The 16,495-nt window shown below is 45.6% G+C and overlaps 1 protein-coding gene across 3 annotated transcripts in view; it reads right to left on the reverse strand.

Annotated features, from left to right (window-relative positions):
- The window catches only part of NCK2 (NCK adaptor protein 2), a 154,430-nt gene that overhangs the window by 9,697 nt on the left and 128,238 nt on the right, over window positions 1-16,495 (reverse strand). For all 3 annotated transcript variants that reach the window (XM_043603042.1, XM_043603041.1, XM_043603040.1), the window contains one exon: window positions 12,065-12,786. In XM_043603042.1, the coding sequence (XP_043458977.1) occupies window positions 12,065-12,786 (722 nt within the window). The remainder of the gene's footprint in view (window positions 1-12,064; window positions 12,787-16,495) is intronic.

Here is a 16,495-nt window from a genome sequence, read left to right on the forward strand (position 1 = left end):
TTGGCTGAACGCCATGCTAACTTTTCAAGTATTATAACATCAGACCATGTCTTCTTGTTCTCTCCTTCTGACTGTTCCTTGAAGGAATGATTTTTCTATTCTCAAAGCTTTTGAACCAGAGATTCTGAAGAATTATCATTTGGGATAAGCAATTCATTTTACCCCCTTTTTTTTCAGGAAGTCATCTTCCAAGTGGAATATAAGGACAATTAATAGACTGGTAGAAAATCAACCTCTCTCTGGGCTTTTATTAATATGTTATCATTGTTTTTGTTTAGGTTTTAGGTCCCCTATTTGAATATAATCCCTCTAAGGACGAGAACTTGATTTAACTCCACATGTCCACACTGGGATCAGACGACATGTTCAATAACTGTACTGACTTTGGGGCCCCTGGATGGCTCAGTCGGTTGGGCGTCCAACTTTGGCTCACGTCATGTTCTCCCAGTTCATGGTTTGAGCCTCGCGTCAGGCTCTGTGCTGACAGCTGAGCTCAGAGCCTGGAGCCCACTTGGGATTCTGTGTCTCCTTTGCTCTCTGCCCCTCCCCTGCTCACACTCTGTCTCACTCTCTCTCTCAAGAATAAACATTAAAAAAATAAATAAATGTACTGACTTACAAATTTCCAATTCTGACCATCTCTTCCATTATTCATTTCTTTAGGTAATTCTCACATCTCACCTCTTTGCAATTTCTGCTCACAAGCGATCACTTTTAGAAAAGAAAACTAAAGAACACACCCTCTCTTTGGTACTGTTTCTACAGGTTCATCAGCTTGATATCCACTGTTTGAAATACTTGCTGAAAAGCACTTTGCATTTTTATAAAACAGATGCCCTGGTCAAATATTCCTCTCCTTTCCTCAAGATTTAATCCTTATTTTCTCATTGATATAAATAAATAAATAAATAAATAAATAAATAAATAAATAAAGTCAAGAACAATCTGTAATATCCTTTATTTCTACCTCCATCCCTGATAGCTTAAGTACTAATATGATTTTCTTCTAAGCATGTGGGTGGGAAGAAATAACGGGAGGGTAGGTAGGACCTTGCTCCCAAGCACTCCTGATTCTTAAACTTCTACTTTTTTTTCCACTTTGGGGAGTTGAAATTGTCCTTTGTGTGGTTCGCCAAGTCTCCCAGGGAGACTCTGGACTGATTTCCGGTCATGCTGGCTTTTGATTATCAACCATTTATACGCATATTTAATACTCTCTCCACTTCCAAATAGAGGTCACCTTGTTGGTTTCCTGTCAATAGCTACATCATTCTTTCCTTTTGTTTGGCAAATGGATATTTCCCTTTTCTTACTTCTTTAAGGAAGGTACTCCTTGCCCAGAAAAGTAGTTCCTTTACCACAAAAATCTGAGAACCTATGGATTAGAGGCAAATTGTATTCCACTGATCAATACTCTCTCTGTTCTTATCTCAAAAAAAGCTTCCTTTCAGGTTTATCATTCTGTTAAATCACCTGGCCTGGTTGTCCAATATAGCCTTTTTTTTAATCAAAACTGACTCACTGTCTATACTTAGGCCACTAGCTGTCAATTGATACTACTCTCTTTGTTTCTGCATCAGATTATGTCGTCACTGGCATTTTCTGTTCTTCTTTAAATGTGTCTCTGAAATATTTACTCCACAGGCCGAAAGCCAATCCACCTGTGACAAGATCAAACATTATCGTTCTCATTACCTCCTGAAATAAACATTTCTACATAAATCATCAACCACAGAACCCAATCTTTAAATGACAGTGTTTACTCTCCATCTTTTCAAAAAAAATTTTTTAATGTTAATTTATTTTTGAGAGAGAGAGAGAGAGAGAGAGAGACAGAGCATGAGTAGGGGAGGGGCAGAGAGAGAGGGAGACACAGAATCCGAAGCAGGCTCCAGGCTCTGAGCTATCATCAGCACGAGCCTGATGCAGGGCTTGAACTCACGAACTGCGAAATCATGACCTGAGCCGAAGTCTGATGCTTAACCGACTGAGCTACCCAGGTGCCCCATTTTCAAGTTAGTACCCGTATGTGTGTGTACATCCCTCGTTGCCTCCCAAAACATAGTTCCTAAAATTAAATGTAAATACCTCAGAGGTTAGACTTTTAGAATACTGTCCTGTTCACTCTGTCTTTCTGCCATGTCATGCCCAGTGTAAATGATCAATAATAAATGGCATCCAAAAATTCAATTCCGAATTTTGCCATAGAACACAATGCTGCTCAAAAGGGCTGGAACCAATTTTCTAGGCCGTAATTCAGTGGTTCCCAAACTTGAGCATCAGAATCACTGGGAGAGCTCATTCACACGGAGGGTGCAGGGCTCCATCCCAGACACTCAGATTCAGCAGGTCTGCGGGAGGCCTGATATTCTGCACTTCTAGCAAGTTCTCTGGTGACACTGATGCAGCGAGCGACCACACTTTGAGAATTACTGCTACGAGGCTGAGGAAAATTTTACATGTGACTTTTCCTGTTTGTCTGCGGAACTACTCAGGCTTGATTCTGTAGGATTTCCAGTGACTATAATCTGGTGGGAACTTTCAAAAAGGTGAAGAGAGTTAATTAAGGAAGAAGGGAGTGAGCAGGCCAGTTTGCACACAATTCCACTCACGGACCTAACTGATAAAGGTCAAGCAATTCCCAAGAACCACTTTCTGTGTTAGAAGCTCTATGGGGGTGGCTCTATTTTGTTACTCAACCCCACATTGGCCATGCCACCAGAGGCCACGGTAAGGAGCTGTTTAGCGAGAGTGCCACAAGAAACATCCCCACACAAGCAACCAGTGCAGCTGAGATTAACAGGTTACGTGCTGATACAAATCAAAACCACAGTGAGCTGTCACTCACTTCACACCCATTAGGGTGGTTATGGTGAAAAACAAAACCTCCAAAAAACAGAAAGTAACGACTGTTGGTGTGGATGTGGAGAAACTCTGTGCACCACCGCTGGTGGGAATGTCTAGGTGCAGCCGCTGTGGAAGACAGATAGCAGCTCTTCCAAAAATTAACCACTGAATTGCCATTTGATCGAGCCATCCCTCTACTGGGTGTACACATCTACAAAAATGGAAGGCAGCGACTCGAAAAGATATTTGCACGCTCGTGTTCACAGCAGCATCATTAAAAATAGCCAAAAGGTGGAAGCTACCCGTTACCCATCTACAGATGAATTGATAAACAATATGGGGTAGATGCATAAAATGGAATATCATTCACCTTTAAAAAAGGAAGGAAATCCTGTCACAGGTGACAACATGGATGAACCCCTGAGGACATTATGCTATGTGAAATAAGCCAGACACAAAAGGGCAGACAGACACTGTCTGATTCCATCCACATGAGGTACCTAGAGTAGTCGGATTCATGGAGACAGAAGGTAGACAGAAAGGAGAAAGTCACCAGGGGCTAGGGAAAGGGGGAAGTGGAAAGTTAGTATTTAATGGGTGCACAGTTCCAATCAGGGAGGTTGAAAAAGTTTGAATGGTGATGGTTGCGTAATAATGGGAATGTACGTAATGCCACTGCACTTAAAAATGGTTGAAACGGTGAATTTTCTGTAATGTACATTTCGTCACATAAAAAACATTTTTTTTTTAATTTTTTTTTCAACGTTTTTATTTATTTTTGGGACAGAGAGAGACAGAGCATGAACGGGGGAGGGGCAGAGAGAGAGGGAGACACAGAATCGGAAACAGGCTCCAGGCTCTGAGCCATCAGCCCAGAGCCTGACGCGGGGCTCGAACTCACGGACCGCAAGATCGTGACCTGGCTGAAGTCGGACGCTTAACCGACTGCGCCACCCAGGCGCCTCAAAAAACATTTCTTAAATAAAGTTTATATGTTAGTCTAAAAAGGTTTGTGAAGTTTTGGTGGGGACAGCAGGAATGTGATAGAGGAATCCGAGGCATCAGGATGGGTGAGGACATGGGGGGGGGGTTTGGGGGGGGGGGAGGTCACAAGGGTCCAGCGCATCGCCTCCTAGTGAGGAGGGCACAGCAGTGGTACAAAAGAACTCCACATTTTCTTCAGATCAACTGCAACACCTGGTGATCCTCGTTAAAGGTTTTTCCTGGTGGGGGGAGGCGGGTAGGGACACATGGCAGTTGGAGACATGGCTCAGACACAACTCCCGAACCAAAAATGTTTGCTCTCCTTTGGCCTGGGGTCAGGCAACAATGATCCCTAAACTCGACTTTTTTCTATCAATCACTTTTTTCTCGACCTCCCCAGAATGCTACAAGGATCCTGATTGGCTCTGGCTGGGACCCCCAATGGGCACTCTTAGAATATCTGAATACTGGCAGTATTAGTGAGATACCCGAGAAACCATCTGTGCCAGGCAAGCACTTTCCATGCACGCAGCTTAAGACCAAAATGTATACACCTCTCGTGAAATTCCTTCCGTAAGTTGCAAAAGATCAGCTTTCAAAGGGCATGTGGTAAAGACCCCTGGCAGGCAGTACATGGGGCCCTCTGTTTAAGGGGAGAAGAGTTGTGAGCCTGCTGTCCAGGCACCTACCTACATATGAGAAAATCACGTTTATGTTTACCAAGTGTCGACCAGAGCCGGATTTAAACATTTCTCCATCTGTCCCGGTTCCTCAGCATCTCTCACTCCACAATCTTGAAAAGTGGAGTGTGCGATCTTTCTTCGCCAGCCGAGAAACCACATCCACAGCAGGAAACAGCCCCATGGACCAGCCAGCGTGCACCTGCCGGGGCCCGCAGCCTCACCAGCCCCTCAGTATGCATCTGCGCACGTGTGTTAAAAACAAAACAAAAATGCCCAGTTCAAAAAAAAAAAAATCCTAATGACTTCTATGCTTCTCTTTCATTGCTAATTTCGTGGAGTGATTGTGAGATTACTGAGAGGTGAGCCTAACTTCTTGTAGAAACCAAGTGGAAATCTCAGTCTAAAAGACAAATTTATTTAGCTATTTCTGTAGCCACAGCTAAAAAGAAATCGTTTAACAACAGAAAAAAAAACACAAAAAACCAAAAACAACCGACCCAGAGGCTCACACTGGTATAGCATGTATTTTCCACATAAGCCTTTCTGATATATTAAATGCTAAAAACTTCCTTGACCCAGTTTTCAAAATTTTCCATTATAGCGTTAAATATTTTAAAACACTGGGGAAAAACATTTCTTACAGGTTCTGGTGATTTTCTATGAGAGCAATATAAATATTTAGATAAATGGTAGTTCATGATCTAAGAGATTTTTATGAAAATATTTCTGAACACCTTCATGGATAAATTATTTACTTTGACATATTTTTTGTGTTACTTTGAAAGGCTTGTTCTTCAGTTGCCAGTGGTTACTGGATGACCATTTCCCTCCCTACTATGTTTGCAGGCCTGAAGAAATGGTGTCTGGACCCCTCTCGTGGCAGCAAAAAGTAAGCCAGAGGCCACGGTTCTGATTCAAGCTCAACAGTGCATTTAGCACAACCCCAGGAGAACACAGGCACAGAGACACAACTCGGGAATCCTTAGCACTCTGTACTGGTTGGCTGCTGATTCCCATATTGAATTTATTATGCACATTCTGGATAATTAATTCATCAGTTAATGCAAAGAATATTTCTCGGGAGTCCCACCAAGGTAGTAGGATTCAACAGCCAACAACATGACACAACATGCATTCTCTGTGCTGACTTGGCCTTTCAAGGGGGCAACATTGTCATGTCCGGGGGCAATGACACGCTAGCATTAAGACTGCCCTGTGTCCCAGGAACACGTGGGAGCATGTGGCCCAGGCCTGCAGGTCAGGAGAGGCTTCCCAAGAGCAAAGGTGGCCAGAATGAGACTTGAAAGACGTGTGGACATTACACTGATGGGGGTGCAGGGGAAGGGAGCTGTGTTCTAGAGTTTTCTAGATCTGTACGAAGGTCTGGAGGAAGAGACAGCCCAGTCCAAGAACCCAGGAACCCAGATGTAAGGAGGAAAAGAGTGATGACACATTAGGACCCAGGGAGGAAGGTACAGACAAGAGAGAAGCCACTCAGCAATTATCAGCAACACAAAGAGAAAAGTGGCCACCTGCAGCTTCCCAATGACCTGAGGGGGCCTGCTCAGCTGACCTGCACCTGCTTCATTTACATGTCACAAGTCAGGTGAGTCTGGGCCACAGACTACTCTCTGTTCTGCTTTCACCATTTATATCCCTCCAAAAACAAATCAATGGATTGAGTAACATTTACTTTCTTTTGTAACATAGCAGAAATGAAACTCCATTTAAAGCCCTTCATCATAAATAATGGCTCTGGGGCTCAAATTCTAAGATTCTCAGGTGCCTTCTATATTACTGAAAGGCTAGTAATTTTGTCCGTTGGTTACATGCAATTTTATCGGCACTCTGCGATGACACGGGAGCTCCCCGGCAGAGTGCTCACTTAACTCGACCAGCACACCCCCGCCTTCCAGGGAGAGAGAATGGGACGCCACGCCTTTAACCAAGGCCAAGGACACAGTAGAGAAGCTTTGTCGGGTTCTGCAAAAAATTACAAGTGACACCTTGAGCAGATTTGTGATTGATTACCTTTTAAGAAATAGCTTCAAATAAGACTCTTGTCTTTTTCACATATGCCAGTTAATAGCGTGGGTTTGTTTGTTTTAAGGTAAATATTGAAGTGCTAGCCAGGACTGCCAAGGCTCCGAGCCATCTAAGAGTCGGATGAATGAAACAGGTGAGGAGCAGTGAACTCTGAGAGAAGTGCCCATATTAAATGATGGTTCAGGTCCTTCCGGTTTGAAGAATCAGATATAGTTAAAGTGGGAAATATTCTAAAAATCTAGGCTTAAAGTGTCCATTAGGTACTGGGCAAAAAGCCTGACAATCAAAAAGCAGCTTGTAAGTTTTGCAATTGGAAAGATGCAGGTATGCATGGATCACAGTAAAACCTATACTCTTTCTTAACATCAACCCATTTATGAGAAACCATCTAGGAATCAGGGCGCCAGACGGTGGATTTAGAAAGCTCACGAGCAAGTAAGTCACTGCTGGAAGGAACTCACTCCATAGCTCCCCATCCCCCGAACTGCTACGAAAGCGCCTTCACTCTACTCTGAGGACTGAACTCTTCCCATTCTCCATCAGGAACACAGAGCAAATGCAGCCACTTTGTTACCAAGTTCTCAACAGCTAAAAAAAAAAAAATAAACAAACAGAAAAGCACTTGAGGAGGTGAATTCCACTCAACAGGAGTCAACAGTTCTACCTAAAAGAATCTTTCCGACAAGAGTGAAAATGTTCATCTTTAAGCATGTTTATAATTCTTGGAAATGTACTATTAAGCAGAAATGGAGTTTAAGCAATTGCCGTAAATACGTATAAAACCATTAAAATTGCCTACCAGTTTTCAAAGTGTGGTCTCTAGACCAGCAGCATCAACATCACCAAGGAATGTGCTAATAACGCAAATTCTCGGGCTCCAGACCTCCCAGGTCGGGAACTTTGTGGGTGGGACCCAGCAGTCTGTTTTACCAGGCCCTCAAGGAGATGCTAGCACACGGTACAGTTTGAATATCACCGATCTAGAGAGACAAAGTGATGATATCATCCCAAAACAGAGTTCTGGTAAAAAAAAAAAAAAAAAAAAAAAAAAAAAAAATTACGGTGTTTTTTTGTTTGTTTGTTTTTGGTGGGAGACAGAGAGCAAGCACAAACAAGGGGCAGAAAGAGAGTGAAAGAAAGAGAGGATCTTAAGCAGGCTCCATGCTTAGCAGAGTCCAATGCAGGGATGTATCTCATGAACCAGGAGATCTGGAACGGAGCAGAAATCAAGAGTCGGATGCTCAACTGACTGAGCCACCCAGGCATCCCACTCTTAATGGATTTTTAAAAAACAGCAAGGACTGAAACACATGACTATCCATGTGGACAATACGTACATCCAGTTATCTTCAGCAAGGTAGCTTTTCTCTATCAGAAGCTAATGTATTGTATGACCAAAAATCAGTCCCCAAATCCTACTGTGGAACATAATACATGTGGGGAAGAAAGGTGATCTTTCTGGGATTTTTAAAGTCTTACAGAGGAAAACAGCTCCGTAAACTACAGGCTGACACCATCCAGCTAGTCACCTTGGGTGACGGCATCCTCGCTATAAGCTGTCTCCTTCTGAATGAGAGCAAACGGAAAACTAACCTATTGACAACTAACAGTTCATCCAGAAACCTAACCGCTGGTTATTCTTAACTGTAAGTACCACTTTCCAACCGCATCCACAGAAGAAGGATGGACAAATACAGAAGGATGTACGATGAGCAGGGAGGAACTTTGAATTTTCTAGAGTTAATGAGCTAGGGATTAGCAGGTGCAGGAAGGATAATGGAATATGGAGACTAAGAAACGAGGCTGTTTCACCTTGAGCTGCTGGGGATAAATGACAGTTATAGATGAGAAAGGAAAGTGGGGAGGAAGGGAGAAAAGATGGTAGAGAACACAAAGAATGAGTATTAAGATTCAGGACAGGAAAGAGAGCCCGAACAGGATCATTTGGTTTGTTCATTCCTTCCTCGATCAAACATGGCCGACAGAAAACACCCAGGACTTCACGGACCCTGGATATCACAGGATGTGGCCACGTTTGTGTTTGTTTTTCCAAAATATGTACTTCTCCTTCCCCAAAAGCACACATGTCCTAGGGCTCACACTTGGGTATATTTTGTATTTTTCAAAATAGAGAGAAACATTGATTATTTTTAAATGCAAGATACCATCAAGCAAGAGCCTAGCTTATTTATATTGGAATCACTCAGGAGATCTTAAAACATGATACATACCTTGAAGATGCACTCTAAAAAATGCTATTGTGCTTATTTAGAAGTCAGATGTCCTGTGGTAACCTCAGTCAGAGGAAAGTCTCCGGCCCAAAAACTGCCAGAGAGAAAAGGAAATGAAAAGAAGATGTCTCCAAGTCCAGCAGGTATGCCCAACGCATCAGAAACCTTTCTGACTCTGGCACGATACGATGTGATGTCAGGTTATGGCTGCTAGATTAAGGGCTCACACTGGTCTGGTGGTTGCTTTCAAAGCCAGGCTGTCATCTTAGAAATGCCAAAATTAATATGAAAAAAAGACAAAGAAGGAGAGGAAAGGACGTGAGAAACCCTGGCAAGAGGCAGAGGTAGTCAATGGACAGTGATCTGTCTGGATGGATCTGTCCATCCAGAAAGTTCCTCAACAGCCTCTGGTGACCTGGATATGAGTGAGAAAAGCAGACCTAGGTCTGCTGTTAGGAGAAATGCAGCAACGTCCCTTGGAGCCCCTTGCAGCCTCCTTTTGGCACAAAGCAGGCATCCCAACGTCAGAAAACGCCACGTGTCATGGCACAAGCCACTGGGACAGGTGTCCCTGGACACCGTCAGGTCACATGGCACTCTCGAGCTAGAGCCAGTGCTAGTGAGGGTGCAGGGCTGACACAGGTCCCTTCCCCTCTCCATCCCCGTGACGTCATGCCATTACTATGTCATAGTTCAGTTTTCTAACTTAAGATAGAATGTAGAAAATCTAAAAAGGCTCCCATAAAAATGATTAAAATACAACGTAAACAATGCTTCAGTTATTTAGAAAGTCAGCATATTCTCTAATAATCTGAGACAAACAAGACACTGGAGCTTATTCAAGTGCTGAGATGGAACCCAAATAACATAAATACAGGCACACCTCAGAGATACTGCAGGTTCGGGTTCGGTTCCAGACCGCCTCAGTAAAGTGAGTATCACAATAAAGCAAATCGCATGAATTCTCTGGCTTTCAGGTGCATAGAAATGTTATGTTCACACTACACTCTAGTCCATTAAGCGTGCAGTAGCATGACGTTAAAAAAACTAACGTGCGTGCCTTAATTAAAAAATACTTTATTGCTAAAAATTGCTAACCATCACCTGAGCTTTCGAGGAATCATAATCACTGAGTGCAGATTACCATAATAGATCCACAAAGTGAGCAAATGCTGGTAGAAAATGGTGCCAATTAAACTTGCCTGTCACAGGGTTACCATAAACCTTCAATTTATGAAAAACAAATTTATCTGTGAAACATGACAAAGAGAAGCACAAGGAAATGAGGTATGCCTGTATCCCTCCCTCCCTACTGAAAAGGAGTTGGTCTCTGAGTTCAGATAGTGACACCACCTGAGTGTGTTTTTCTTACAGAAAAGTAGTGGGTCCATCCCAAGGCCAGCAACCTGGAGGGCACTCTTCTCATCTACCCTGGCCCCAAGCCCTAGAACAGGAAGAACAATGAAGAGGGCTAACATCTCCACGTTGGGGGTTGCTTTGGCCCCTCTGTATTCTAGGAAGTATCTTCAAACTCAAAATTTCTTTTTTTTTTTTTCTTTTTTTTTTTTTAAGTAATCTCTACGCCCAACGCAGGGCTCGAATTCACAACCCCAAGATCAAGGGTCGTGTGTTCCGCTGACTGAGCCAGCCAGGTGCCCCTTAAACTCAAAATTTCTAAATCAAGATTATATTTTCTGACTCTGGATTATACTTATCCCTTAAGTAGTCTGGACCAATCGCCTTATTCCATAATTGGTTTTCCAGTGCTTCCTCTAAGTTTTGCTCAAAAGAGTTAAAAGTGCGCCATACTTAGCTCTCCTAAGCCTCAAGCATGATCTAAAAGGAAGCTATGTACAGAGTTTACATCTCGTGAGAACAATTCAATCTGATGTCTTGCCAGAAATGATAAACTCTGGTGGGTGGATAAGAAAATCTCAGAGTTCAGTTTTCAGATGTAGTTAATATCCAGGCCCGGTGTGCCTGCCGCAGCACATCTAAGGCGACTGCCAACTTCGCAACCTGCTGACCCCATAAGGGGTCTGGTTTCCACCACCATGGTGTTCCTCCTGCCTCGAAGAACAGATCACAGCTGTCTGTCTCTCAAAAGAGGAAAAACACTTCTGTGGCCTTGATTTCCTCCAAGATCACTCTACAAGAGTCTTGAGTATGCACTTACTCATTGTGCTACCAACCTTCCCAGAGGACACAAAATTACATACAGATCACATACTTACTAGTCTTATAGTTTGCATTTGAAAAATTAAACTGAAACCTGCCAGGACCGATACAATGTAACCACAATGGATTCTACCTACAGAAGAAGTCTTGTTTTGGGGGCGTCTTATCGTATCTTATCCAGGCATATCTTCAAACAGATCTACAACACCGGTTGAGTATTTCCACAATGTACACATGAAAAGGTTATCCTACGTGACACTGGCCCAGTTCTTCCAGACAGGCTCAGCCACATACCTGAAACACAAACCCCAAATCTGTCTGCTGCTGGAAAGGGATCTGCTACAAATCAAGTGGCTCCATACCTCGGATTCAGTGCACAAACACAAACTCATCTCTCTCAAGCACTGTCTTTTGCTTTTCAATTCTGTTCATAAGTGCTTTAAAAGCTTTTCAGAGATGAACTCCATGGTGCGGCCTGCAGCAGAGATGACCGTAGGACTGTATGGTTTAAAAAGAAAAACCGACCAACCAACAAAGGCTGTGTCAGAAATCTGGGGCCCCTCCTGCTGAGAACCGACATGCCCAGGACCCAGAAAGAAAACAAAGTCAACCACCAGGGCCTGGGAGGGGGGCAGGATGTCATTAACACAATGGGAAACCTGGAAAGAAAATGATGTCTGAGTCTGTAGAACAGAAAAGAGGTGATCTCAGTAGAGCCACCTTCGTGAGCTGAAAACCATTTTACTTACCATCCCATCCGTGAAACTACACCTGCAGGAGAATGACGGCAACAGCCCCCAGCTGAGTTACTTACACCCTCAACAGATTTAAGTCAATTACAGAGCAGCAACCTTACGCAGGAGTACAGGCACGGCGCATTCGGCCAGCCTGACCGGAGCCTCAAATATTTGGGGCTCTATGTTAACAAGAGCCCCAAACATTCTTTCGCTATTTTCAGCGAGCTCACGCAGCGTGGAAAGGGAATCGAGCAGACCAGCCGCGTTAGGCAATATACATACGCAGGCGCGCAGGCGCGCGGTTTTGTCCCGGCGCCTCCCTGCGCGGGGCAGACCTCGGCCACCCCGGGGCACTTACCGAAGACTCGCTGTCCCTAATGAGGAAATCACCCTCGACGCCCCGCTCGTTGAGGGCACACTCGGCCTGGTGCCGCGTCACGTTGCCGTAGTACCACTCTCGGCCCGCGAAGCGCCCGCTGCACGCGGGGCCCGCGTAGCTTATCTGCGGCGCGTGCGAGGGGTGCAGGGCGGGCCCGTCGCTTAGGACCACCACGTAGTTTTTGGGGACCAGGCCGACCTGCCCCCGGGCGTTTTTGCACTTCCACCACTCGGGGTCGTTCTCGGGCTTCTCGATCACCTCCATGGTCTCCCCCTTCTCGAAGTTGAGCTCCTCCTCGGTGACCGAGCTGAAGGGGTACAGCGTCTGCACCACGTGCAGGACCCGGGCGCCCTGGCCATTGCTCATGGAGGCACCCTTCCGCAGGCTCAGGAAACTGGGGGACTCTGCGGCCGCTTCGTCCACCTCCTCCAGGACGTAGTTGGAGGGAAACCAGCCGATCTGCCCGTTGTAGCTGCCACGCCACCAACCGTCGCTGCACTTCTCCATGACAGTGACGCGCGACCCCTTTACCAGGGACAGCTCGTCCTCCCTCTCGGCCACGTAGGCGAACTTGACGAAGGCGGGGATGTTGAGGTCGTAGATGCGGTCGGCGCCGCCCCCGTTGGCTGGGTACTCGGCGTCTGTGCTGGGGGTCGGGGATGCGTCTCGCGCGCTGGTCTTCCTCTTGGTCTTGCCGAGGCCTGTGGAGACACAGCAAGGGCTCAGTGGGCACGGAGCACGGTGCCAGCCAGCACGCTCAGGGCATCACTGGTGCTCGGACACGCCTTCCCCGTCCCTACGACACATGGGGACAAAGCCACCGCAGGCACACCCTACAGCCACCACTGGAAAAGGTGCAGGACAGTGGCCTTGGGCAGTTGGGGGGGCGCCTTTGTAAAAACTGGGAATTCCTACACCTGCTCTCTCATTCACTTCTAAGAGTACTAGCGGCGCAAAAGAGATCAAAACAGCAGAAAGCTAGTTTCCTTCTGAAAGGTGGTATTTTTAGATAACTCCTATGCTCCTCAGAGAGAAAAATAAGGCATAGACAAGATGTCTTTGGCCTTGTACTGGACGGGAAGTTGGACTAATGAATTAGGCAAGAAGCAGAGCTACCTGCCTGGCTCCCACCTGGCTCCCCCTGTGGCCAGCCCACAGCCTCTTCCACTCAGGGGACACTCAGGACCTGCCCTCCCCCCACCCCCTCAACCAGCCACAGAACTGCCTGGCAGCACCCTGATGGCAGAAACCAATACCCTCCTTTCTTTCTTCTTCCTGCAATTCTGTCCTTTCCAAACGAGAGACTCATTTCCCACATGTTGTGATGAGCCAATCAGAAACCCATCATTTGATCTGTTAAGTGTAAGGCAGATTTTTTCAGGTTGATTCAAAACCCACTAGTGGATCAAAACAATCATTTAATGGGTTGTGACCAGCTTGTATGTGTGTGTTGAGTTGTTTGGTTTCTTTAAGGGAGGAAGAAAGAAAAAATCTGCCTCAAGCACAGTAGCACTGCTTCAGTTACATAAGGGAGTAAGTGCTGAGTTGTAATGCGAACCTTCTTTCTTCCTGTGCATGGGGAAGACTGTGTGAAAAGCCCTAAAGGAACAATGTTTCAGCCTGGTTAACATGCACAAAGCTCTGGAGCCTTCTTGAGAAGTGAGCCTAGGGGAGGAGGGCACATCAGCGCCCAGAGCCACCGTGTGCCACTAGACTGGTTGGTCAGGGCCATGTCCCCCAGCTTTTCCTAATGGATGGCTGCCTGCCCACCAGCCCTGCACAAGCCCCTAACTTAGAGCGGAGATTTTCATGGTATGGAAGCTGTGGCCACTTGCAGATTTTTTCCCCCCAAAATGACACCAAAGCACTTTTATGGGTAGCTTGTACCTCTCTCTCATTTTGTGCCTTCAACTGGAGTGAAGACAGAATGATCCTTTGCTTCTATTCTTGAACAGGAGTTCAAGAGGAACACAACACTGGCTTGTGATCCTCCTCTGCTGTGGAGAGTTGTGCACTGCTTTCTATGGCCGACCCACCCCTGGGCTAAGACTCCACTGCCCTGGGACACGTGCCGGGCTCCGCACCACCAGCTGGGCCCTGAGCGGAAAGGCACTCGGACAGCACAGGTGGGGTGACAGCACAGCGATGTGAAGTGGTCACTTACAGGCATTTCAAGTGAACACACAGATTGTTGAAACAAATGGCTTTGGCGGCTTTTTGTTGTTGTTGTTGTTTGTTTTTTATACCACAGCATTTTCAGAGTGTAGGAGACACGAGAGTAAACCAGGATATCAGACTAAGTTAAAATTTTAGATTTCTTCTTACAAGTTAACTTGCTTTACATGAACACATGAACCTCTAAATAATCAAATGAGTCCTTCCGTATGATTTCAAACCTAGGTTAGGTTAGCTACGTGTGAGAGTGCACTGGGGTGATTCACTAGCTTCAGAATCCAGAAAGCAGTCAGTTCACGGAAGTACACTTCTGTCTCGAAGGCCCGGGCACCAGGGTATTCTAAGCCTCATCAAGGAGTCAGCATGCTGAGGCAGCCATGACCAGGCAGAGGACAGTTTTTATCGGTAATGAACACTTCAAGAAATAACATTTACAAGTAACTTTCTAAGATACCTTTTCAAGTTTGTGAGTAACGACAACTACTTAAGAAAATATGTACAGAAGAGCAGGGTTTAGAATATTCATTGGCACAGAAAGGTGTCAAAGTCAGCAGAAAAGACAACGTAAGACTTTAGACCTCGTAATACACTGTCGGAGACACTTTACAACCGACTTACGAATACAGCACTTTGCTGACTCTTTTCAAGCACAAAATAATCACTTTAGCCATCAAGTTTTTACCAGGCACCTTCCCAGACTTTGGGGAGACCAAGAAAAACAAGACAGGCATGCTTCCTGCCCGTATGGAGCTTACATTTTTCTATCAAGACCGGAACATCCCACACAGCAACCACACCATGGAAAACTTAACCTGCTTTGCTCTACTGTGACCCAAATAGTCTTTGAGGCAACTCTGGAAAAGGGGGTGGGGTGGGCGGGGATGGACGGCAGCACAGTGACTGACAGCACAGCCCAGAGGAAAATCCTGACTATGCCACTTACTAGCTGGAGCTCTTGGGCAAGTTACTTAATCTGTGTCTTTGTTCTCTTACCCATATAACGTGGACAACAATGGCACTGTATCCTTGTACTCCGGCTGCCATAACAAAGTACCACAGACTGGGGGGGGGGGGGCGGGGAGGGGGGGCAGTGCTTAAACAACAGAAATTCATATTCTCATAGTTGTGGGGCTAGAAGTGAAAAGATCAAGGTGTCCGCAGGGTTGGTTCCTTCTGAGGCCTCCCTCCCTCCTTACCTTGCAGATGGCTGCCTTCTTACTGTGGGCTTCCCTTTGTTGTATGCCGGTGTCCTAATTCCCTCTTCTCACAAGGACACCCGTCACACTAGATTAGGGCCCACCCTAAAGACCTCATTTTAATTCAACTGCCTCTCAAAAGACCCTGTACCAAATCCAGTCACACATGGATTTACTGAGGGTTAAGACTTCAACATATGAATTGAAAGACATAATTTAGCCCCTAACAGGTACCGAAATTCGGATTGTAATATAAAGCAAGGAAGTGCTCTATGAATGACAATTGGTACTCTCACTGAGTTGGGGCTTTGAATTTCTTTTTTCCCCAGAAAGGTGTTTTACCAGGAGAGGGCCAAAGTCCTCTTTGAACACAACCTTACCAGTGCCAGATGGCCACTAAAATAGAAAGCTCGCCTGTCAAGCTTTTGGCACCCAGGAAACATTATTCCACAGGAGCAATGTCACAGGTAGCTGCTGATGCAGTGAAATTCAAGAGACAGGTGTCTAGGAATAGGGAGGAACCTGACCCTACTGACATCTACCTTATTGGAACGCTCACAACAGTCCTGTGACAAGGTGAGCATCCCCCCGTTTCTGCAGGTGGGGAAACTGAGGCGGAAAGGGATCGGGGAACTGACCCAACGCATACAGCCAGTGGAGTGGCACTGACTCGCGCACCAGTAAAAGCCTGTTTAATTCATAATAGTCGAGAGGCACACTTCCGTTAAGAGGCTGATGCGTAGCAGGATTCCTGTGGCAAACGCATCATGATCTTCACGTGATTTCTATGGGAAATGCAGCAGGACTATGACGGGGGGGTGAGGGGTCGTCAAAAATCCATCCTCGCTTTCAATACCAACCCTCCAAAGAAGTGATGGACCTTTCCTCTGATTCTAGGGAATGGAAATGGCCCGCGTCTCCAGGCTGAAGTGGGGCTGAGGTTTAGGGAATGAAAATTTGGGATAAGAAATGTATCATGAGTAGCCATGAGGCCATGTGACCACTGCCGTGTGATCTCAAAGGCGCAAAGGGAAATTTC

Source organism: Prionailurus bengalensis, chromosome A3 (assembly GCF_016509475.1).
Source record: "Prionailurus bengalensis isolate Pbe53 chromosome A3, Fcat_Pben_1.1_paternal_pri, whole genome shotgun sequence".
NCBI classification, from domain to species: Eukaryota; Metazoa; Chordata; class Mammalia; order Carnivora; family Felidae; genus Prionailurus; species Prionailurus bengalensis.